The sequence below is a fragment of the Caloenas nicobarica genome, chromosome 1 (genome assembly GCF_036013445.1).
Source record: "Caloenas nicobarica isolate bCalNic1 chromosome 1, bCalNic1.hap1, whole genome shotgun sequence".
Taxonomy (NCBI): Eukaryota; Metazoa; Chordata; class Aves; order Columbiformes; family Columbidae; genus Caloenas; species Caloenas nicobarica.
The window spans coordinates 32424274-32448985 of record NC_088245.1 but is presented as its reverse complement, the minus strand read 5'-3'; the positions used below and the strand labels follow the sequence as shown (position 1 = coordinate 32448985).

The following is a 24712-nucleotide window of genomic DNA, read 5'->3' as shown; positions in this document are numbered from 1 at the left end:
CCCCGGCCCCGCCGCCGCCCGGCTCGCAGCGCCCGAGCCGCCGGCGCTTGCGAACCTGCCGCCGTGCGCGGCCCGCCGGGCGCCGCGGCCTGCGGGCGGCCGCTGGTTGGCGGCGGGGGGACACGTGAGGGGGGAGGGGGCAGCGGCGGCGGCAGGAGTTTCCCCGACAGCTGGAGGTTGCGGCGGCGGCTCCTCCTCCCCGGGTCCCCGTTAGAGCCGAGAGACCCCCCGCGCTCCTCCTTATTGACAAACACACAAAGGGCCGCGCCGGGGCCGGGCCGGGGACGCGTCTGGAGCCGGCATGGGAGACAAGAAGAGCCCGACCAGGTAGGGGCAGCGGCGGCGCCTCCTCTCCCCGGGCCCTCCCCGCGGCGGCCGGGTGCGCGGAGGCGATGGCGCCCGGCGGGGCGCCCCCGGGGGGGCAGCGGCGGCGTGAGGGCGTCGCGCCCGGTGTTGCCCCTGGCGCGCGTGTGTCTCCGCAGGCCGAAGCGGCAGCCGAAACCCTCCTCGGACGAGGGCTACTGGGACTGCAGCGTCTGCACCTTCCGCAACAGCGCCGAGGCCTTCAAGTGCATGATGTGCGACGTGAGGAAGGGCACCTCCACACGGTGGGTCGCCGGCGGCGGCCGAAGGGGAAGCGGGGGCGGGGGGGTGGGTGGTCGTCGGGCGGCCTCCCGGCGCCCCGGGGAGCGAGGGGGGCGGCCGTGACAGGAATCGGGGCCGGGACGAGCCGCTGGGCGGCTTCCCGGCGCCCCGCGGTGTGAAGGAGGGCGGCTGTGGCAGGAACCGGATCACGTTTACCGGGGGCTCCCCGCCGAACGCGCTCCGCGCCGGCAGCGCTGCGGCGGCGTGTGTGGAGAGAGAAATAATAAATACCAGGAAGGGCGTAATTGCCTGCACAGCCTAACCCCGGAGAGGCCGTGCCCCTCGCACCAAGAAGAGCCATCCCCTGGGGCGGGCCTGCTAACACACTCACCATTTAATGTTTTTTGTTTTGTTTTGGTTTTTTTCCTTTAAACTCATTTTTTTTTTCTACGAGTTTAACTTGGCCTTATAAATAGCCCCTTTAAAAATTTTATTTTATTTTTTCAATTCGCTTTTCATCACCGAGCATCACTGTGCAGGTTTCTGGGGCTGCAGGGGTGGATAATAACCGCTGGCTGTTTGGGGAGGGGTTGTTGATTTAGCTGAATTGCACCGTATGGAAGTGCCACCCTGCGTATCGGGTGACTTCCCAGGAGACCCTTGTCTCTGTGAACCTGTCACAGCTTGCGGTGGATTACCTGGTTCCAGCGCCTGCCGGTGTTTTTCAGTATTGTGGCCTAAATGTGCATTCTTGGGGAATGGAAGTTTTTTATAAAATCAACAGGAGTGCTCTTGTAGGCTTGTGAGCTAACCAAAGAGAATATTGCTAAAGAATCCTTTGTTACAGTTATCATACCTCTGGGTTAATCCCGTCAGCAGGAGAAGTTTAAGTGGCAATAGAAGTTGCAATCCTATCAAAAGCACCAATTACATTCTAGATATGGTTCAAAGCAGCACTGAGTATGACTTGCAACAAATGTTACATGTTTGAAATTGTAAGTGCAAGGCTGAGTCCAATTACTTGACAAAAAAAGAGATTCATCTTTCTCTCTAGAGTTGATTTTGTAGACTTCTGAAAACCAGAATGAATGTTGAAAGGACTTGTCGTAACTTCAGGTTTGAATACTAGTTGATTTATTTAATTTTTCTCCTTTAACCAAAGAAATCAATGTGCTGAGAGGCGTCCAGTTACAACAATGGCATTGTGTTTATATCACAGATAGATGTGTACAGATCAGTATTTTATTTCAGCAAAGTAATACTGCTGAAATAATGAATGCAAAAGCTTTAAAACAGCACAAATAAAGCCTCTTTAACTTCCAGTCAGCTTGATAGGCAAAGTCAGTTTAAAATTATGTTTTGTTGCACTGGAGACTCACTTGGATAAAAGCACTAAAACTTAAAAAAAAGAAACAAGTGTGGAAAAAATAAACAGTCCTGAGAAAACTATATTATCATGGCCTTCCTTTTTGCCTGCTTGAATATTTCAACATTTTAAAATATTTTAGCAAAAAAAGTCTTTTTAAAAAAAATTTCTTTTGTTTCCGGTTTCTCTTCCTCAGTGATCTGGTATGCAGAGTTCTAGTTGATACATTGATTTTTGTTTGTCTACTTAAACTCTGAAACAATGTGTAGCTGAGTAGGTTTATGGGTTTCTTTTTCCCGTAGAGTTTAAATGGGTTGCACGTTCACATGTTTGTAAAGTCCAGGATTTACACACGACACGAGGTAAATACAGGTTGAGGTTTTAGGCGAGGCAGTTTTGGGCTCCAACTCTGAAATTAGATTTGAGCCAGTAAGTAGACCTTTGTGTCTATGGAAAGAATCATTAGGGTGCCAAAGAGACACAAAAGGCCGTTTGGATGGATTTTTTTTTTTTAAGGAGCTGGAGTCCAAGAGACCAAATTGGGGCCCTGTTAAAACATTTGCTGGTACTGCCCACGCAACAAAATGTTTTTCATCAGTGTTGGTGAGAATAACAATAGAATGGTGTTTTGATGACCCTGTGAATGCATTTTTTTCTTTTCAGTCTTCCATTGTGAAGCTTAATGTTAGATTAAGTTGATGCCTCAGCACAGCTCTTAGAGTGCAGTGGTTCTTTCTTCAAAAATTCTATTGCATTTTTTTACTGATGAGAGCTTTGTGTATAATATGCTGTAAAGCACTGGTTTTTGTTTTCGTTCAGAGAAATCTGTATCTTTATGGTGGACAGTTTAATGTCTGCATCTGCATGTTAAAATTCACTAACTGTGACCAGATTTGCAGATGTAAAAACAGGCAACCATAGTTGATTTTGTTGGTTTTGAAGGCCACTAGAAATTAGGCGCAAAGTGGATTAAAACTGTTGTATTTTTTTATACTAATAATGTGCAATTAACTTTACAGAAATATTTTCAGATGTGTGGTAGGGTTTGTGTTTTCACTGCTGAATAATTTCTTCTCTCTGAAAGAGGAATCTTTTATGCCAGAGGCTAGGCATGGATTATGATATTTAACAACTGGTGGAATTGTTAAGATTAGTGGAAATAATTCTTACGACTTTGTGATTATATTTCAATATACTTCTAGACTGAATTTTCAAAGCAGATTCTATTATGGCGTTAAATTAGCTTTGTCCATGGCAGCATCACCTTGAATGGTTAAACTGGGCTGTGCTTGAGTGGGAGATGTCCAGGAGAAATCCTGGCTGCTGCAGGAAGTGGTGTAACTGATTCCCAAGGTGGTGGCACTTTTTTTGCTGGGTTAGTAGTGACGGAGTGCCCCAGCATGCTGCCAGTTGGATGTGCCACGAGTCAGATGTAAAACTAAGATGCTATCTGCCAACTGGAAATCCCTGTACCTTTTACTGTAGAACCGTTGCCAGAGTTTAATTTATAATGTCACTGAGGATCTAAATTCTCCCTGTAGACATGGCTTTCTTATTTACTTTCTAACCTAAGTTGTTCTGTATTGTTGCTTGGGTACTGAGAAATTACTATGTTCCCCTTGACAGGAGACTGTACCGAATATAGTAATTTTCTGTGTATGACCTTTAAAACATTTTTAAATCTTTCTAGATGAAAGATGTTGTATAAATGTAAGGAACCTAGGGCTGTAATAATCATTCCTTACTTGGGCAAATCTCCTGCTGAAGTTCTTTAGGAGCATGAGTAAGAAATGCTGAATAGAACCCTAACGTACTGTGTTATAGAGGGAACTGGTAACGAACTCTGTATTTAGGTTGCCTAACAGTTTCCATGATAAAGAATTCGTATGATCTCTTTGAGAAGCTCTATTGTTTGTAAAAGCCATTGAAGTTTGGTAAGAGGAAGAGCCCTTAGGCTAAATAAGTGGTTTGATTTCCTTGCCCCATTAAATTGTTTAAGTTTTGCTGAGACGTAAACACTTGAAAATCATCATTTGCCTTCTGCCACTTGTGTTGTACAGAAAAGTGAAGTAATTGCTAGAACACTGAAGAAGCCCAGACCGGCATCACTGTAGAAGCAACAGTGGCAATGACATTATGCTGAATACCCAGAATGGAATTATCTGGCTTCTGGGGAGGTTTATAGTGGGGTTGCCAAATTTGGTCTGACTCTCACAATTACTGCTTTGCCGAAAGAAATTTGCCTCCATGGGCATGCTACCATTTCTTTTCTTTCTTTCCTTTTGCTTTTCATGGCACTATCTGAATCAGGAGTACACCAAGACTGGTTTGACCTTCAAGGCTTGGGCTGGATCCTGGGACAGACCTTACTGCAGCAAGTATTTGCTCCCAGTTTGTCTGTCCTTTAATAGGTGTTTGGTTTTGTTTTTTTTTTTTTTCTTGCCCCCTAACATGGTTAGTCGTTGTAATTTAGATGTGTTGTAAAGCTGAGGGTTCAGAGTTCCAGTCTTGCTGGGAAGAAGTACACAAGAGAACCAGCATTTTCTCTGAAGGGATGTGCATTTGCTACTCTCTTCTAGGGGGGTGCATTACTGTTCCATCACCTCTCTGCTCCATCTTCTTCAGATCATATTAACACTCTTGTTATTCAGTTATTGACAGCATCCAGATTTAAAAATACCTGTCACTTTGCTTTTCTTGCTGTGGTTTTTATGCATGCATATCATGGTCTGCTCTCTAGTTGCAGGGTCCCTTTCTTTTTTCCATGCTATGTCAAACCACTTCTCCATTCAGCGTGAAGGATGAGCATCCAGGAGAGTGTAGTCAGAGCTACAGGAGGAACTGCAAATCTGGCTTTTTAAACTTTGAAATGCTTGTCCTGATATTTTGCTATGTAAATAAAGGAAAAAAGAAAAAAAAAAAAAAGGGACTGGGTATGTGATCAATTTCCCCTTTCCAGAGTCAGTAGCATTCATTCAAGTTAGGAAAAAGGGCAGAATTCTAAATGATATTTTCACTAATAGTATTCTCCTAGCTAATAATAGGAGAAGGATTGTTGTACAAAGATGTAACTACTTTATGCTTGTTATGATTTTATTTCATTTTATTTTTTAGAACTACTTTTAGTGCTTGCTTTGAATTCAGTAAAAACTTAATCTTATGTATGAATCTATGAGACCTAGTGCACACTATTCAAGCCCAAAGTATTTTTTCTTTTGGCAAGGGGAAAGAAGGAGGGAGATTAAGGAGGTTAAACAAGTGACTTCTGTGAAGTTTTCTTTGTTTGCTTGGGATTTTTTGTTATTGTTGTTAGTTGGGGTTTTTTTAGGTATTCCTCTGATACATGTTGGGCAAGCTGCTATATGCAGTATCATTTACATAAAATAGTCCCTGAAATTTGTAGCCAGAATTAGAAAGTAATCTCAAGTCAGGATGAACTTCTATCTATTTGGGATCTATTACCTCTTCACATTCTGTACTGCTGAGGCAGAGACAGGTATAACGAGCTGAATGGGGGCATGGCTTCCGTCTCCTATGCTCTGTTGATCTCCATTACTGGATTGTTCCTTTTCTCCCAGCCTAAGGAATGAAAAGCGAACTTTAAATCACACCAGACAGAAGAGTCTGAGGTATAAGGAACTGGGATGCCATCTTTCTGCATTTGTTTGATATTTGGTCTGTGCTCAGTTGTGCTTGTGGGCATTCAATACGTGCATGTATTTTATAAGCATGTCTGACAGTCTCCTAAATACGAGATACAGGTCTCTACTTGAAGCTGTCACGTGTTTGTTTTATGCCTTGAGAAGCATAAATAAAATGTTTAATTTTTTAACTTGGATATCAAGGTCATTTTTCTTCAGCAAATATGTGCAATTTGTTTAGTCATGTACCATCTGGATGTTTATAAGCACGAATCAGTTACATTTAACCAAATCTGGTATTTTTATTTCTGTTGAAATGCAGTACTGCTCAGGACAGGGAGTTGGTACTTATCTTGTATATCTGGTTTAACATGTCTGTTTTACAACAGCTTGTTAAGGACTCTCTTCTGCCTTCTAGTATGCAGCTTCTGGGTGTGCGCATGCGTGTGTCAGGGTAAGGTTGTGAAGGAGAAGAAGAAGAACCGCCTGTCATGCTGATTTTACAAATACATGATTGAATCAAGCTTAACAGGCTGGAGAGTGGTTTGTTACTTGTGGTAGTTTGGGGGAAGAAATATTTGCAGGAATGAAGTGAGTGGAAAAGTCATATACAATCCATACTTTACTAAGCTCTGTAATACACGTGTTATGTTTCAGCTTAAATATTAAATTCTGAGAAGCATGTATAAATAGTTATCTTTTGCTCTGTAGGTAGACATCAGGTAATCTAGTCATTCTGGACTTCCAGTCTTATTTTTAAAAAGAGTTTTTTTAAGTAACCTTTGTGATAATTGAGTAATTTATTTAGGAGTGATTTTCTCTGAAAAATATAGTGAAATTTAAGAATATTGCACACAGCAACTTGAATGAGATTTGTTTTTTCCATATAAAACCATGAAGTAATTTTTATTGATTGGAGTGGCTCTGTTAGATGCTGTTGATAGGTGTAGCTTGTATGTGCAACAGAGAATGCAGTGGTCACCCTATCAAAAGAAGATGAAGCTTGTATTTTAGAAAGGCTACGTAAGTAGGTTGTTGTTGTTTTTGTTTTTGTTTTTTTTTTTAAGGTTAATTCTGTTGTTAAACCTTTGTGGTTTTGAACCTGACAGATATTTTAATCCATTACTCGAAAGAGCTCATGACAAAATATGCCTTTTTTTTTTTAAGCATGAGCTTGGTATTTTTGGTTTGATGTTTGGGGTTTTTTTCTGTAACTCTTTCCTGATGTCTGTTGCAGCAGCTTGGTTGTTTGGTTGGTTGTTTCATCCCTTTTTTAATGCAATCTTTCCAGAACAAAATGAACAATATTTCACTTGACATTGGGCTAAAACCTGGTAAGGCCTGTTTGATCCAACTTTGATAGTTGATTTAAAGCTAGCTTAGCCGTTTCTTTTTGCATCATATTGAAAATAGTAGTTACATCAGCAGCTATCTTTGGTCAGAAATTCAGGTAGCTGTCATTGTGACCTGGCCTACTGTGTGTAAATACCTTATGTAATTAAAGAAACAAAAGGGAGTGGAAAGAAACGTATCACTTTCTCTCTTCCCCTCCTATGATAACAAATTATGTCAGAGCTGCTGAACAGGAGTAAAAACTACTTAGCCCTCTGTTTCCAAGATCTCAGATCTGATAATGTATTTAGGAGATATGCTCTCTAGAAGGCCACCTTTGTTAATGGGCACTGCACGGTCAGAGGTAGGTTCTGCCATGGCTTGTTCAACTGCATTGTACCAAAGCCAAGCAAAATACATTAGCATTTGTTTTCCACAGTTACTAAGGTAGTAAAAGCTTTGAATACATTTGGGTTCGTTACAGGGATGGTTCTAAGGAGGCTAACGTCTTGTTTGGCTTATCTGTGTTGCCCTAGGAACTGAAGATGGAAAAGGTCTTCTAGTGAATTAGACCCTCTTCCGTCTTGAAAGAGGATCATTAAACCTGGGCAACTTCTAACATAATCTTTGTCCTAGCAGGTCTCCAGTGGAGGAGACTGTAACCCCTTTAGACAGATTATCTATAGTGCTTTTACCCATGGTGTTTTTCTAAACATCTAACCTTTCTGTTCAGTAAAATAAGTTGATTTATGTTCCCCCCATCCCAGTGATTTAGCCGCTGTATTTGTAGTTCTTTGGTTATTGGGTTACGGTTTCCATGTTCACCCACTTTTTCTCTCCAAGTCTTTCTTACAGAAACAAAATTTCAGCAGTCCTTTCTTATAGGTGGCAATCCTCTTTGGTTTATATCATGATTCTTGACTCTTCAGTTGACGCACCTGTTTCTTACAGTGGTAGCCCAGAATGAGGACTGTCCTTCAGCTGAGGCATTTCTAGTATAAGGTTTAGTGGGCCAGTGCTTTTCCAGAGTCCTGCTAAATCATGATGTCTGATGTTGGTACTTCCTTGAATGAGGATTTTCCTTTTGTGCAATAGTATCGTGATGTTGGCTTCTCTGTGCCTTGCAATCTACTTGGTCCAGTACAGTGTGGTGTCCTTTCGTGTATCATTGTTACTTCAGCAGGGCTTTTTTATGCAATCATGGGGTCTGTGGTGTTTTATGCTGTCTTTCTTGGATTTCATAACTTTGATTTTTTGAGTCTTCTTAGCTCAAAATGGTCTTGGCAGGTAGTTCTCACCACCTTTCAGCATGGTGCTGTTTGCTTGTTCTATTCCTTATTTCTTTATCTAAAGCAAGATTAAGAATATGAAATTGTGTACCTGTAGAACCTCATTATAAATGCTATCATACATCTACAGCTGGTGGCTGAGAACTATTAAAAGCAAACCATAAATTTGAACTTCATTGTGCAACATCTTTGTCCCAATCATAGTCTAGCTTGAGTGAGAGAATCTATTTTTGATTGTGTCTCAAGTCAAGCTTTGGGACATGTATTGTTTTTCTCCTAGTCACTAGGACATTTAGTCCATTAAAGTGAGAAACTAGGCTGTGGCAAGCCAATCGGCTTTATCCTTTAATGCTCCCAATCGTTAAATAATTTCGTTCTAGTATCTTTCTGAAATTTGAGTTAAGCTGAGTCAGCTACTACTTCCTACGTTTGTATTTGCCCATCATGTGATTTCTCTCTTACTTTTTTTTTTCTTCTGCAGTACTTGTTGACTTCTTCCATCTTCCTGTAGTAATCTAAACAATATGTTTTGGAGGGTGAATTTCATTAGATGTTATTCACTGTGATATCTAACATTCAGTAGCCTGGTCTTTTTTTTATTCTAACTTGTACTAGTATCCCCTTGTTCAATTTGGTTAAATGGAATTAAAGTTCTGTGTGGAGACTGAAGCAAAGAAACTGTAATGCCATCTGGTACATCCAGTATTTGCTTTCTTTCCATGTTTGATAAGGGATATACTTATTTTTATTTCTATTATTAAGTACTTTCCTTTGGGGCATAATTAATGTGTATTTCAATATGTTCAGCTGTTTGTTGGGTTTTTTTGGTTTACCCCCCCCCCCCCTTTTTTTTTTTGTGAAATGTCGCCTTTGTTTTTAGTGCCACCAATGGTATTCTTGCTCACTGTGTCTTTTCTAGGGAAAATTATTAGCTGTCCTGGTCTAAAAGCTACTGGGATTTGAATAAATACCTACGATAAGATTATGCTAAAAGAGGAGTCAAGCTGGTAAGAAGAAAGCTCTTGTATCACCTGTAGAGTGATGAGAAGTTGTATTTTCTGCTTCATGACTTTTTATAACAATTTTTCCTTTGTTTTTGTGACAACCCACTATGCCTGTTCCTGTTTAAAACTTGATACCAAGTGTCTGTTCCTTTCATCTTGAAAGCCAGGTTAGGACAGTTTGCTTTGCAGAAAATTTTCTCAGAGTATCAAATGATGTCTTGTCTTGTTGGCTGATACAGTCAGCTACAAAATACTTTCAAAGTAGGCTAGTGGAACAAAATACTGTGTTCATTTTTTATGCTTTCATGCATTAGCTTACCCTGGTCTAAGTAGGACAGAGAGATCCTGAGGATTGTGCGTTCTCTGTGAATTGCATTCCACTGGTATGTGGTACGTTGATGTAGAGCAGGCTTGAACTTGGAGAGTTCAGCTGCAGGGTGTTGTTGGTAGGCTCTTGGCTGGCAAACTTGCCATCAGAAGTCAGACTGAAGACTATAAGATATGACCTTGATGCCTGCTACAAGTCTTTCTTGCTTTTGTAGGAGTTGTGGGGTGGGGAGGAAATGAACAATTGACAGTTTCCCCGTTCTAACTTACTGGAAATTTGGGACTTATCTTTAAACATTTCCATAATGCTTGAATATACTTTATCTGAACTGCATAGTTCAAATGACAGTGCTTTGTAGAAGAAAATGTGCGAATGAGTGAGGGTTTTAAAATTTACTTTAAAATAGAGTTCCTAATTCTAAAAGCTGAAAAAAGTTGGTTTGGCACATTCAGTGAAAGGAAAACTGTTTCTTACAGATGTCACTGAATTCTGTGATTAGGGTTATGAGCTAGAAGTTCTGTAATTGAATAAGAAGGGAAAAAGAAAAGGTGAATGCTGATGATTATGTGGCATCCTTTTCTATGAATATACACCTTTGCTGAAGAGCATTGTGGAGACTTGATTTTTTTTTTTTTAGGGAAAGTGTGTAGTCTTTTCCCCTACTCAAGGTGGACATCTTTGTGAGGCTGGCTCTGAATGGAGGAAGTTTCTAGAACGCTGCAACCATCTGGCAAGATCACACCCACAGTGCAGAACAAATAGGACAGATCAGAAGCAAGCTCTGTCCTGTTTGGTCACAAACTGAGCTGTGCCAAGTATTGACCCTCTTTTGTGCAACAATAACTGTGCTGCTGCATCAGTATGAGCCTCCAGTTTTGCATGTGTTTGTTTGCATAGGTGCAAGAAGCATCATGGTTTCTACAGGAAGGGGACAGAGGAGCAGCCCACAGGATCCAGTTCTTTGTGGGACTGGAAGTTGGGAGAGGTCACTTTCCCATGAGTCCCAAAGATCTAAGGGTCTAAAGGACTGTAACCACTGCCTTCTCTGCAGAGTCCCAAATGCTGCCTCCTCAGGGGATGCTGTTAAGGAAATTGAGCTTTCTGACCCCTGCTCAGATGTAGCACATTGTCATCTAGGAAATGCAAATTGGTTGATACTCGTATGTTTCTCAAACAAGATATAGCTGTCATGCTGAGCATCGGTGAACCACAGTTCATGGCATATGTGGAAGAATTTCTAGGAAGCGTGTGCAAGAGGTTGAAGCCTTAAAACTGGTTGTTGAAAAAGTAAAATTTGATAGCTGCTTTAAAAGCTATCCATGAGGATGAATTTGGGCTTTCTAAAGGTCCTGATACGGATATTTCTTCTTAGGGCAGACTGTTGTGCAGAGTACCAGTTGTCTTCAGGAGGCTTGCTGGCCTCATCTGTTAAATGTCATCTGGAAAATAGGGCATTCCCTTTAAGGGAATGATTAAATAGGGACACTGCCTCAAGGGGTAGTTTTCTGCACATTTATGCAGTGACTGATAAAACCATATGAGTCTTGTAAGTCTATTCTAATTGAATCAGCTTTTATTGAAAGACAGAATTGCTAGAAATGCACTAAATGGATGAATTCCAAGTAAATGATTCACGCTGTAAACCAGCTAGGAATATGAACGCACTGGAAATCAGCACTAGGTGAAAGTTAGAATTCAAATATACGTAGGATGTGTAGAAATTGCATTGTTATTCCACAATATACGTATGGATCTATATTGCATTTTCCCATACAGCACTAGCTCCGTTGTTTGCACTGTCATCATTATTCAGTTGTATTATTTGCAGAGGCAATGTAATGTACTGTTAACACTCTAGGATATGATGGAAGTGATGGTAATGAGAAAAAAAAAAATTTGGATAGCAATGTAAATTACCAATGAACTGCTTCAATGTAGAAATAAAGACAGTTTCTCACAAGATGATTTTGTGTGGTGATTATTATGAGCATATTCATGTGACACAGCAAGCTAAACGTAGTTTAATCTGGTAGTTTTTATGCTATGAATAGCTTAATAGAGTACTGATGACTGAAGGAGGGTGAACTGCTGTCAGAATTCAAAGACAGCTTCGCCTGCTAGTGATTTGATTTAATTGCTAGCAACTATTGTACTTGCATTACAAGAACTGGTAATAGCAAATATTTTTTGTTTTTCATGATGTGACTTCAACTGCTAAAGATCAGGAGCGGCATCATTATATGAACTGCTAGCTCCTGTGCAGACCACAGTTTGCGAGATCTAATTGGCCACAGTGTTTGCAATTCTACTTACTATACACAGCGTTCCTGATGATTTCCTGTTTGCTTTAAATAATATCACTTATGCGCTTATACAGAAATATTTTTTTTTTCCCCTTGGGTATTAGGAGAAGTTGTGGTGTGGTTGTGCTTCATCAGAAAAATCAGCCATGGTAAAGGAACAGATAATTGTGCTGGGTTTTTAGTGAAGTTGAAAAAGCAGTTTCCTTTGTTCTGGAATATGTTTTCCTGTGTTTTGGCAGAACCTAGAAGCTCTTGTTGCCCAAGGTGCTGCTCAAAGAGCTTGTGGAGTAGATGCAATAGTCTGTTAAAAGATAAATGTGATTTTAAAAAAGCAAATTTTGCTTATATGTCAAATCTAGAAAAAAAAATGTTATTTTCTTCCATCAGGCAATTTTAAAACTAAAGTGTCAAAATGTTGTAGCTGCTGATCTGCAAATATGTGAAGGTTATATTAAAAGTTGGTGTGAGTGCATGACAATTCTTTCCATTTGGGAATGAGTGTTTGCATGTGACAAAAAGAGTCCTCCACTATTGAAGTTTGAAAAATATTTCATGCTTTAAATGTTTACTGTCAAACTGGCATTTGAAAAATTCATTGTCTTCTTGAGGCATGAAGAAAGATCAGTAAAAAAAATAGGGGAAATTGAGTTTGCTTCTGTACAGCCAGATTGCACGTACTTGCACCTTAACAATATAGATCTATGCATAAACTGGAATGAATCGCCTAAATGTAAGACTTAAACTTTTTTCTTCTCACTTGAAATTTAATAAGATTCTGCCATTCGCTGTGTGTCAGATTGACTGTTGAGTGTCTGAGTTATTACATGAGCAGAGTTACTGCGATGACTTGATGCATGGATGCTTGTCTTGGTTCTATTGATTTCTTTCTATATTATAAAGAACTTAAATAACAATTTTTTGACTCTTAAGAAATTCTTCACCTGTGCATTTATAAGCTGTGTTAATAAGATTATGATGCTAAATTAAATTTGATTCCTTTTTTTTATTTGAAGTTGTCAACACCATTGCAATGTCTGTATAAATGTAGGCCTTAGCCTTCCAACATTTTTCATGGATTCCTAGTCTTTAAAAAAGAAAAAAAAAAAGAAATCTCTTTGAAGTTAAGCCCTTTGCATGCAGAGGTCAGCCCAAAACAAGGAAGACTGGGGTAGCTGTGTATATTTTTAATTTTTCCCTCTGTTTAGGTGAAGCTGCTTGCATTTGCTATTATTAAAGTCAGTTACGGTGGGAGGGGAAAGAGACTCTGGAAGGGGCACAGCTGCAAAAATCATGAGTGTTATTGTAACCTGTTTTGCAGAAAGACTTCTGAAAAAAAGAGAAAACATGCTAGATGAAGTGGAAATTGTAATTACTTGATATTTGTAAAGTAACTTGTTATCAGTGTATGGCAGCGGCAAGGGGAGGATATAATTGTATTTAAAAGAATTGATGGGAGGAAAGTTTATTTACTAGTTAGTAGCTTCTGCTTCACATTAGTGTACTACTTCTTACAGAAACTGAATTCTGAAATATATATGTATATACATATATATTTTTTTTTTTCATTGTGGAGCCATTTAGGCCTTCTGGCATCTAAATCTACATCATCAGTCCATCCTGGAAAAGTTACATTCCGAAGCTGCTGGTTGTAACCTGTCCTGTGATCTTCAGAGTAAAAAGCTGTCTAAGCTCTTTTACAAAGTTACAGTTAGAACGTTGCATAATTAATGTCTTTTAGAAAACATGCAGGAAGTGTATCATACTATAATATTGCTACAAATATTTAACTGTAGCTGTACCCTGTAGAAGTTACTGAAATAAACGCTGTAAGAATCACTCAAAACACCATACCTAAGTGAAGATATTCTCCTAGTAATATGTGATACAGGAGTAGTGTTTCACTTAGAAAATCTTCTCCCTAAAACCACCTTTTTATATCCTTCTTTTTGTCTGTCTGTTGTAAAAGCCGTTTACTCTAGAATCATACATCTTTCCAGCTGATTCCCTGTATGTATCTACCTGCTTCGGAGATCAGGAACAACTATTTTTAAATTAATTGCGCTAGTTACTGTGTTAAGATATATTTGAGAATGTGGACCTTAGTAGTTAGAGAAATGAGGACGTGTGGTGAAGGAGATTTGAGCAGGGACTCAGAAGAATATGATGATTAAGTAGAAAGTATGCAAAGATAAGCTTTTCTTGATATTTCAGTAATGACTGTGAACTGGAAAAATGGAGATTAGAGTATTACTGTGGATATCAGATTTCTATTAGCTTCTTGAGACATTAATATTTAGGATAGACGTGAGTGCGAAATGATCTTCAAATAAATTATAAGATATTTAAAGCCTGTGCATTTGTATTGTGAAATGATCCAGTCTAGTAATGAAAGAACAGAGCAGTGTTTGAATGATTTGACTTTGTCCTGAACAAGATTTTAATGCACTTAACTATATTATGTTTAGACTTTTAAAAGCCATGTATGTTACAAACATCAGCAAAACAAGATTTTTATTAGGGTTTGGTTAACCTTCTTCCAATAGTTTTGTTTAGTTCACTATGGCATATTGCTAATTGAGTTACTTAAAGTGGAATGAACAATAGAATGTTAGGGTTTTCTTTCTTGCTCAAGGAGATGAATTATTTAAGAAAACACAAACAACTACTTAACTCTAATATTAGCTTTACAGGAGTTTGCCGTTTTGGTGACAGTTCCGAGAAGTGTTGAGCCGGGCAGTCTGGAGGCTTTTAGATGCTCGACTCTGTGAAACGAGCGTCTGGTTTTTGTTGGTGAGCTGATACATCAGGTCTCATACTGTCTTGCGAATGCATTCTAAAAATACTCATGGAAGTGCTTTAAACTGTTTCAATTGTTTTTAATGCAGTTTTGTAGAATTTAACTAGCCAATGTATGAGAGTTTTTACTTTTAATAGGTTTGTGAAATTATCCAGCCAAGTGATATTTATGAAGGGATATTTAGAAAACTATCTGATTAAGTGTCTAATGGTAAGATTTGATTTGATTTGGGTAAAGAGACAGTTATAACCATAATGAGGTTGGCTTTGTGTTGCATGGAGGTGAGGAATACATAAGATATAAAAATAAAGAAGCAAAGGAGCCGTAGAGAATATTGAGCATCACAACAGTGTGTATTTCTAAGTACAGATGTCTGAAATATAACCCTGTATTCAAGATGCAGTACTAAAATTGTGCCATGAATTTTCCAAGAACGTTTTGACTTGTCTGGAGTAAAATACATGTTTGCTGTTAGCAAATGGGTAGCACACTTTAAAAAATGGTCATTGGAAATGGCCCCCATCATATTGTTTTCTGCATAAAGGCTGAAACTAGAAGAAGGAGATGACTACATTTAATGAATTCCAGGGTCTGTCCTCTTTTATGGGGGATTACTCTTATTTCTGATGGCAGCGCACTATAGAATACAGACAACTGAAGAGTTTCACTCCTCCTCCTGTCACAAGAGTTAAATTTGCTACCAAATTCTAAAGGAGTTGAAGGCTGGAAAAACTCAGGCATGTTAACAAGGCATTTCTGAAATCCTCCCTAGATGTGGCAATAGCAAAAGCTGTTGGAGGAGGAGTACTAGTACACGATCAAAATTATAATTCCATTTTAAAAAAATATCGAATATATTAACTCAGTCTCGAACACACAGAAACCCCACAGTAGCAGATGGAAAGAAGATATGCAGGTCTGCAGGGTGGTAGAGAGAGAGAAATACTATTTTTTAATAACAATGTAAGTCTATGGTAACTTCTAGATAAAATATAACTTTTGTGGGTTTGATATGAAGTGAGGAATTTTAAATTTGGTGCAGAGTAAGCTTAGAAGAGTTTGATAACAGCTTCTAAAAGCTTGCATTTCAAAAAGAAGACAGGTTCCCCCTTCCCCCTCCCGCCAAGAGGTGGGTTGGAGGAAGGACAACAAGGTACAATTAAAGCAAAAATTACTTGTGTCATGGTAACAGTGTTTTTATAACATGGTATGTATTACTGCAAGTTGGATGATATTTTCAGGTGTCCAACAATGTTTTCAGTCTTGTAAGCAGTGTAAACCTATATTTGATGTGTCTGAACCTTTGAACATGTTTGAATACCTTGAAAATCAGGTCTTCAACATACTGGGGATAGTATAGAAGAGTGTATCATTTGAGGCAAAACCAGGAAGATATTAAGTATGAATAGTGCTGTACATGGTGGCTTTGTGAAAAAGATACCAAGAGTGATTAGTCTTTGAAGTATCATACAATTTCTTAACTAGAAGGGCAACCTGTGGGGAAGGTGCTAGTTTTGAATTTAAGAATGTGTTAAATGCTTTCCTTGCATTTGGCAGTAATTTTGAAAAGTATCTTAACATTTTAATGCTGTTTAAATCGTTACAGTAATATAACATGTTCCTATGCATCACGTTGTTGTCACAACTGCCTGCGGGAAGGCTCCACAGTGAAGGTGTTTTCTGTCCAAAGTTACTGAGCATTTGCAGTGGTTTAAGAGTGCACATAGCTGGTTACTGCATATCAGCTTATCCATGATACTTTATTTATATTTCTGTAGATCCATGGGACACATTTTATATGGAAATCAGGGCACAACAGAGCTGTCAAAAGAAGCAAGCAGTGTAATTGTAGGTAAATGAAAGGAAAGCTTCTGTAATTAATGATGAGTGCTTGAACAAAAATTTCTAGCTGTCCAAATAGAAATGAGCTGAATTTCAGCATGACTTAAAATAGAATTTGCATAAGCTTGTGTACACAGGATAAAATAGAAGGAAAAATCAACAGAGTATTAATTAGACAGGAAGTGGAGGCATTGTCATGATGATACTCTAATAGTCATATTTCTTTGTGACTGTTAGAAATGTGTGATTTTGGAAAGGTTGCTTTTTAAACACTCGTCCTTCGTAAGAAGTAAACAAAGAAGATGGTGCAATACAGGAAAACTTGCAGTGGTTTGAGGAGCTGACTGACCTTCTCTGATGCCTAGTGATCAGTTTTAGGTTATTTTTTCCTAGAAGTTGACTGAGCTTATCAACTTACGCCTGAAGATGCTTACTTGAGAACTCATGACTTTGATCTGAGAGTTTCTACTACCTTAGTCAGAACTGTGTCAAGTATTCTGAGTTAATCCATAGTATGTTGGCATACTCTGTGTTTATAATGCAGCTTTTGGAATAAACTCCAAGACTTTTGCAAGGAGGCATCATAAAAAAACCCAACCAAACAAACAAAAAAACCAAACCTGCGTGAAGTCTATAAAGGCCAAAGCTGCTTTTTTTTTTTTTTTTTGGTACTGATCATATTCTGTAGCAATCAGCTTTGCAAGTTTGACCAAAGAGGACTCATAAATGGATTAGTTACTGTTCGTAAGGCCTTTTGGCCATAGCGATTTTGATAATTCTTGAAAAAAACCCAGAGAGTAAAATTGAGGACACTGATTGACTAGATTTCTGGTTTCCAAATAATGAGTTCTGCCGTGCCTTGCTGGTGGGACAGAACAGATCACAGAAGTGTGAATGAAGCTGATGTTCAAAAACGTGCTGGACTCATTACTTGAGTCCTGTGCAGTGAGTGCCTTAAAGCAACAAGGGGCAGAGTAGAAGAATTGGGAACTTCCATTAATTTGGAAGCATTTATTCTGTCCTCCTGAATCACCTGAGAGAGAATACTTCATATTTAAAGAATAATGTGGATTTCTCATTTTTCGAGGAAAGGATCCTGTGACCAAGGGCAAGACAGAATCAGTGAGATTCTGTTCCAGATATTTCTAACCTCTCTTTCTTGAGGGATGAGTCTGCTGTCTTGAACAAAAGGTCAATGTCTCCCTGCAGGGAAGAGAAGTTTAGATAAATGGTACTTCTCAAGGATTAGGGATGCCTTTGAGTAAAACCTCTTTAAGCCTCTGAAACCTGTTTGTTGTTTTTGGGGGGCTTTTTTTGTTTGTTTTGTTTTCGGTTTTTTGGTTTTTGGTTTTTTTTAAGAAGTGATGATCTTTTCCAGTGGAGAGGAGAAAATTTGTGTGCAAGATTGAAATAATGGAATGTATGAGACACAGTGTAGAGATTCTATATAAAAGCAAGTGAAGAATTTTAAATAAATACCCTAGGCTTTGTTTTGCTCAGCTGCTGATCTTTTCTGGGAATGAAAATATGATAGGAGATAAGATCAACCTGAAAGCTCAAACTGTTCTGATGAATGAATGATTCCTGGTGTATAATAGTTACCTGTTATGTTTGCTAGTATGAATGTCTTACCTGTTTCATTGACTCCTGTCATTCAAAAGGTAGCTTCTTAGTATCTAGAAGGGAAACTTGTGTCCATGAACTGAAAACAGAACAATACCATATTGGGCAGCTATGACATCTTTCTGTAGGAATAGTACTTCACAGGCAATTTCTTCCCGATTTCTAGGATGGGGCAAGATGCGTATAATTTTGTAGGAAACCAGGGAATAAGAGGAATTCAAAACCAGAATTGTATCAGCTTAGTGATAGGTAAGTAAAACTGGACTAGAATATTGCTCTAGTTATTGGAGGAAAAGTGTGACAAGTAAAGTGACCAGAGCTCAGCAGCAGACTTGAATATCTGGTTTAACATGTGGTATTCTGCAAGTTTTTAGATACATTGCATGTGGCACTTCCTTTACAAAATAGATAATTTGCCACTCCAGACAGGATAATAAGCCTCCAGCAAGGGGAATTGAAGCCAGGAGGTGGATGAACTTGCAAAAAGAAAGGGAAGGAAGAGTTCATACTAGAATGGAAGATCTGCTTGGCAGATGTTATTCTGGATCCAGGTTATCTGTCAAAGAACATCTTTCATATTGATTGAAAGCTGAGGTGACAGCATTTCTTTAATTTAGACCCGTCTTGTTCAGATTGGGAAATCATAATTTTAATACTTCTGCAATAGTAAAATATACAAAGCAGGGGAGATTTAGCTTCAAGAAAGAGTGTGCCTTTTAGTATGTCTTATGTTCTTCAGAATATATGAACTCTGTGCATTATAGATGACAGTACACTTTACCCGCAACCGGTTGAAATGGTTTATGTATTCAGCACTGAGACTTAATTGTAGCATCTTGCTTTCTGTACAAAAAAGCATAAGTTACATTCTGTGATCCGTGGGTACTGGGAGGATATGGGTACTGTTTTCTTGCGGACCAGTCCAAGTCCAGCATGGGTCACACTGAATGAAGACTGAGGTGGTGGCTGCTGTGTTGGGCTGTTTGTTGATGTCTCTGGGCTGTGCTTCTCAGCAATCTCATTTGCTTGGCTGCACTGTGTGCCGCTCAGACATCTTACTTGGTTGGCTCTGCGTGTTCAGGACATGCAGCACCAAACAGATGCATCTTCTCCGGACGCTGCACACAAGGGCGCCTCATGCTGACACTGGACTCGCTTGAGATGTAGTTAGCTTTGGGGTTGGATCGTGGAAAAACTGTCACTGTTGTCCACATCGTGCTCTTTGTTTCCAGAATGTAGCAAATGGACCCTGGAGCTGGTTTGACAGATAAGTAGCTCAGGTCTTTCAGAATATGAGCTCGTATTCTGAGTAGTCCAGGAGTCGTTGGACTGCATTATGGACTCGTGATGGCTGTAGAAGCAGCACTGTGCAAATGTAGTCATGCTCTGTATAAATTAAATAAATTCAGCCAGACCCCAAGATGCCTCAGCATTAAGCCAGTTTGGTTGATGCACAACTCAGGCAACCAAGACTTTACTGTATGTCTGCTGCACATGTTCATTATTACTATTGTACATAGATTTTTTTTTTAAATTCTGTTTTCAAAACGGACCCACTTTGTTTTAATGAGAATTTGTCAAAATTCTTGTTACATAGATTATTCGTGAATACCAGGTGAGGGAAATTAAGGAAGCACATATTGCTATGACGTGTCCAAACTGACTTATGAGCAGGAAGGTGCTCCTGGTAGAGGGAAATGACTCGGGGCAAAAGTTGCAGATATCGTTTGGTCTAGTGCACTGCATATATTCCTGAATAAGTATTTTTTTTAGACTGCTAACAATGAAAACTAGTCCATCCTTTTCAGTGCTAAATATTTGCTCCCTTTGAGAGCACCAGTGCTGAATGAGTTTCTGCACACAAAACATAAATAGACAAGTCACTGCAGCCTCTCTAAATATACCCTCCAAACCAGCAGCTAGATCAAATCCTGTAAGATAAAATGTAGTCACATCCTGCAACAAGAAGAATAGCATTAAAATGGTTACATCCTTGCTGTTTCACATTAATGGGAATTGTAGGGAAGATGACAACTGTATCCTTGAATATGTATTACTGTTTGTGGCTTTTTAAAAACTAAAAATCTTATTTTTTAAAGGAGATTGTGAAGTGTGTGAGTATTTGTATGCAGGACCTTGAAAGCATCTTTGGAATTAGATAATTAATAAAACCATAATGGATGAGGTTGGAATAGAAATGTAGGTAGAAGTATGGCTGATGTTAACTTAAAGATAGCACTGGTGGAAAAGGGAGAAAATCTAAGTGATAGAGAAGGAGAGGCATAATATTTGTAGCTGTGATGTTTAATGATCTCTTGGAAGCTCAGTAAATCCTGTGGTTGTTACGGCTGCAGTGCTTAGGGCCTAAACCATAAAATTCACCTCTGGAAAGAATTGATAGCTCTTATCTTTTCTAACAGTGTATTCCTCTCTTGATTATTGTTCCACTTAAAATGACTGAAGTGAAATTATTAGACAAAAATACAAAGTTTCAAGGGGCTGACTAAGCGATATGTATTGTATTGGGGAATGTTTCTGCCTGTAGTTCTGGATTGTTCAGTTGTAAAGTCACCTCCAGTGGTAGAGGCAGAAATGCTTATAATCATAATGCAGAAGTTTATAGAGCTTCCTTCTAAACACTAGTCCACTCAGGTGCTCTTGAATATGTTCAAAAAGCAAATTACTGTAAATATATTGAGATAAAAGGCAGCGTTAGCATTGCTTGTACCTACTGAATCTGTAGCAGCCTATTACAAGGAGTCTTTAACTGGTTTTGAAAACCAGTAATTTAAAATGTCATATTTTGGCAAATCATCAAAATCAATTTTCTGTTACAGGAATAGTTTTTCTTATATTTATCTCCTCTGTGAGAAAATCTTCTCTATATGGATTCCTTCACGCTTGAATGACATGATTCAGCTCCTGCTAAATCATGAACAATTCTATCACGTTAAAGCTTCACGAGTGGTAAAGTTACCTGCTGAAGGCTGCATGGCTTGCAAAGTGCTTGGTTGCAGTTCAGTAGCCCCTTTTGAGTACCTGGGGAAAAAAAAATGCTTGAAAGACACTGTGTGGTGACAGACATGCTTTTTTTTCCCCCTCAGTTATTTAATATGAAAACATTGAACACCTCATTTAATAAATCTGGGAGTAACAAAGCAGATGATAAAATTTGGAACAAGATATAACAGCTATAGAAATAATTGACAACAAAAAGGTGGATATTTAATTGGGAGGAATAAAATAACTGAAGGGAATTCATTGCCACAGCAAAACCACATAGAACCTCTTGATTCATTTTTACTGCATCTTCCCAAACATTATTTCTTTGTGGGTTTTTTTTGTCTTAACTGACGTCTGTTCCTTGTGGCAAAGATCTTTATCTGTCAGTCTCATTTATTTTATGGTACTAGAAAAAGAAGTTCTAAACCTAGGACTTCGTTCCAAGTTTAATTTTCTCTACTCTACTCTACTCTTTCTCTACTCTAATAGGAGTTATCTAGTTTGCCCTCAGGAATTGAAATTGTTGCAAATTGAGAACTCCTAAAATAGCTGGGTAAGATTTCCCCACCCTCACCGCCCCCCCGCCCCTTTTTAACAGGTTTCCATGATCATGGCGTTGTCCACAGCCCTGGGCAATAATTAATTCTCTGTCAAGAAGTTCACTGCTGTCTTACTTCAGAAGTAACAAGTCAGATTATTCTCTCAGGTCACTATGTATTAACAGTAATGACAAGATTGTCACTTGGCCATCACTAGAAATATTAACTTCCTATATCCCTATTGCTTGAAGCAATCTTCAGTTCAAGACAGCTTATCAGTTTTGTTTGTATATCACAAGTGTTTTTCACCTGAAATGATAAGCTTGTGCATCAACTACACCTGGGTTCTTCTTGCTTTGTTATGAACTACTATGACAAAAGGTCAAGACAAGTTTTCTTAAAAATGTCCTATGTACTCTGATAATGTAAACAATTGCAGGCCATCAAATCATGTCAGTTATTTTGGACTCCATGTAATGTGTGTTTTCCAAGGTCCTAGTTGCAATGTTTTCCTGAAAAGCATTTAGTCATATATATGCCAGTTGATGTAAGTTGAGTAATTTTCACGAAGTGATCCAGTGCTGACCTTCATCTCTCCATGAGTTAGCATGGGCTTAGTTCATGAGTGGATATGTGGTAGTCCAGTTTTCACCCCAAAGTTCAACTGGGTTGACATTTTTAATAGTCTCTATTTTTATTTTAATTCATTAAGAACTTGCTGGAAGACTCAGGAAATCTCAGCTGGTTTATATCAAGTGCCTTTCCCACACTTTATGGATTCTTGTAACTTGGCTTTCACTCTGTAACAGGAACTATTGCAATCATTACTGAAAACATAATTTGCTAATGGGAGCTGTCTTGATTTTCTGCTTTTGTTATTTTACTCATCACTTCACCTAAGCAAGAAGTGCCTGTAGCGTGATCCTGTGGGTTGGGATAAATAAATATGTAGATGCTGATAGCTTCTGTTGCTTTAATAACTGCTTTGTATTTTCAGAGTATCACAGTGCATATAATTTGTGCTTTTTCTATTTAAAACAAAAACAAAACCAAACCCCATACAACAACAAAAAAACCACAACCCAACTAATAAAACCCAAGAGCTTGGGAGGGTAAACATTCTTCTGCAGAAGAAATTCGCATCTTCAAAGTCGTAATAGAATCACAGAACTTTCCTTTTTATGTCATGACTTGAAATTTCTTAATTCCAAAATCTCAAAATAAAGAAACGCGCTCTGGAAAGAGTAGAATGTTTCATTTCATGTTAGAATAATTGTATTCCAATACAAAATAAAATAAAAATGAAGCCATTTCAGAAAATGTAAAAAATAATAAACTGTTGAAATCCTTTTGGTTCCTGTTCCTCTTCTCACCCTGATTTTTAGTTTGGATCAAAACTTGGAAATGAAACTTGTGCTATGTATACTGATGGAATGCAGTTGGAAGTTTCTGTTGCCAGCTTTAAAGGTATATATGTTCTGACAGCTATATCCTACTATAATTAGTGCAGTATATTATTTTCCAGTGAACAACTTAACAAAAATGATACACAACAGGATTTGTCATTGTTTTCAAGCTGAAAATTTGAGCTGAAAAGAGTTTTACTCTGTAAGGCCAACAGTGGCTTTAGCTCTGATACCTGAAAGGTCAGCTTCTTCCTTTTTGCGAAATGGATTGTATACTTCAGTATTGCAGCACACTCAAAACAGACCCCTTCATCATTTGAGGGGGGGATTGGGTGGTAAAGTATTCCCTCTGGAAGCTTCATCATCTGGAGGTCGCTCTGTGTAAGTCTCTGTCTGGCTATGACAAATAGGAAAAGATGGCATATTGCAAAGTCTTGTCTCTAAATCCTTAAAAAAAAATCAATTTCATTTCTTAATAATGTGAGTGAAACAAAAGGCTGTAATGGGTTTAAATTTGATATGCTATTTGAATTAAGTATGAGCAGCAAGATAAGTTTTAACAGTATTTCTTCTTATAGTGATTGTTAATAACTGAAGTGTAGTGAGTTTGAGACTTGTAAAGTCTAAGCATTATGCATGTCTGTATATATGTGCACACAGGAAACCTCGACCTGTCTCTCAGCTGGTTGCACAACAGGTTCCTCAGCAATTTGTGCCCCCTACGCAATCAAAGAAAGAGAAAAAAGACAAAGTAGAAAAGGAAAAAAGTGAAAAGGAAACAGCAAGCAAAAAGAACAGTCATAAGAAAACCAGGTAAAAATTTTAGAAACTTCTGTAGTATTGGTAAAACATAATTTAAAGAAGAAAACAACAAAATGTTCTGTGATTTTACTGCTTTGTGCTGTGGCAAATTCTTTCAACAGTAAGGCTAAATATTGTGTGTGAAGTTTCATTGGTTTAGGATGCCTATTAAATGCGAAGAAAACCTGCAGTTTGTGATTTTGACCAGAAGATGGAGACCAGCTGAATAGAGAGAGAAAGACTTAGGTATTTTTGTTAAGGGTTACAGATGTATTGCTCACACCATACCAACTTGTAGATAGGCAAACAGAGGATACTGATCTCTGGAAAAGAGAGGGGACAGGAGTGACTAGTTTTCATGCAAAATAATTCAAGAGAGAGAGAACCAGTACCAGACTGCAGAAGTGTAGGGAAGTAATGTGGTTATTGCTGTCCTTGCAGAACTGGAATAAACTTTGAAGGGCTGAACTAGGATATAAATTAATGTGACAGGATAATGCATGTATGTTACCCAGTGATAAAAATCTCTAGGCTACATCTGGGATGCTGAAGGAAACCTTGGGCTTGTAGAACTGAGAACATGAAATATTACAGTACAGACAAATGATTGTAAAAGCCTTAATCTTGCTGTAAGACCAGGTGGAAGGAGGGTGCAAACTGCAAAACAGAAGCAGCAAGTTTAACCCCTACATCATCTCAGCCTAAGCATAAAGTTATTGTGGCAAGAATGCTGTGCCAAAAAGTTGAGAACTATACAAGTAGTCTAATCAGATGTGGGAGGAAATGAGGTCCTCCATCTGAGGTCAGCCCACCAAGGAAGATTCTTTGGGATTAGTTATGCAGGGAAGCAGCA

General features: G+C 38.7%; 1 protein-coding gene across 1 annotated transcript in view; it reads left to right on the top strand.

Moving 5' to 3' along the window:
- The first annotated feature begins 211 nt into the window (after positions 1-211).
- YAF2 (YY1 associated factor 2) overlaps positions 212-24712 on the top strand; it is a 35418-nt gene continuing 10917 nt past the window's right edge. The window contains exons 1-3 of the mRNA XM_065641497.1: positions 212-327; positions 483-608; positions 23719-23871. Of these exons, the coding sequence (XP_065497569.1) occupies positions 302-327; positions 483-608; positions 23719-23871 (305 nt within the window). The 5' untranslated portion in view covers positions 212-301. The remainder of the gene's footprint in view (positions 328-482; positions 609-23718; positions 23872-24712) is intronic.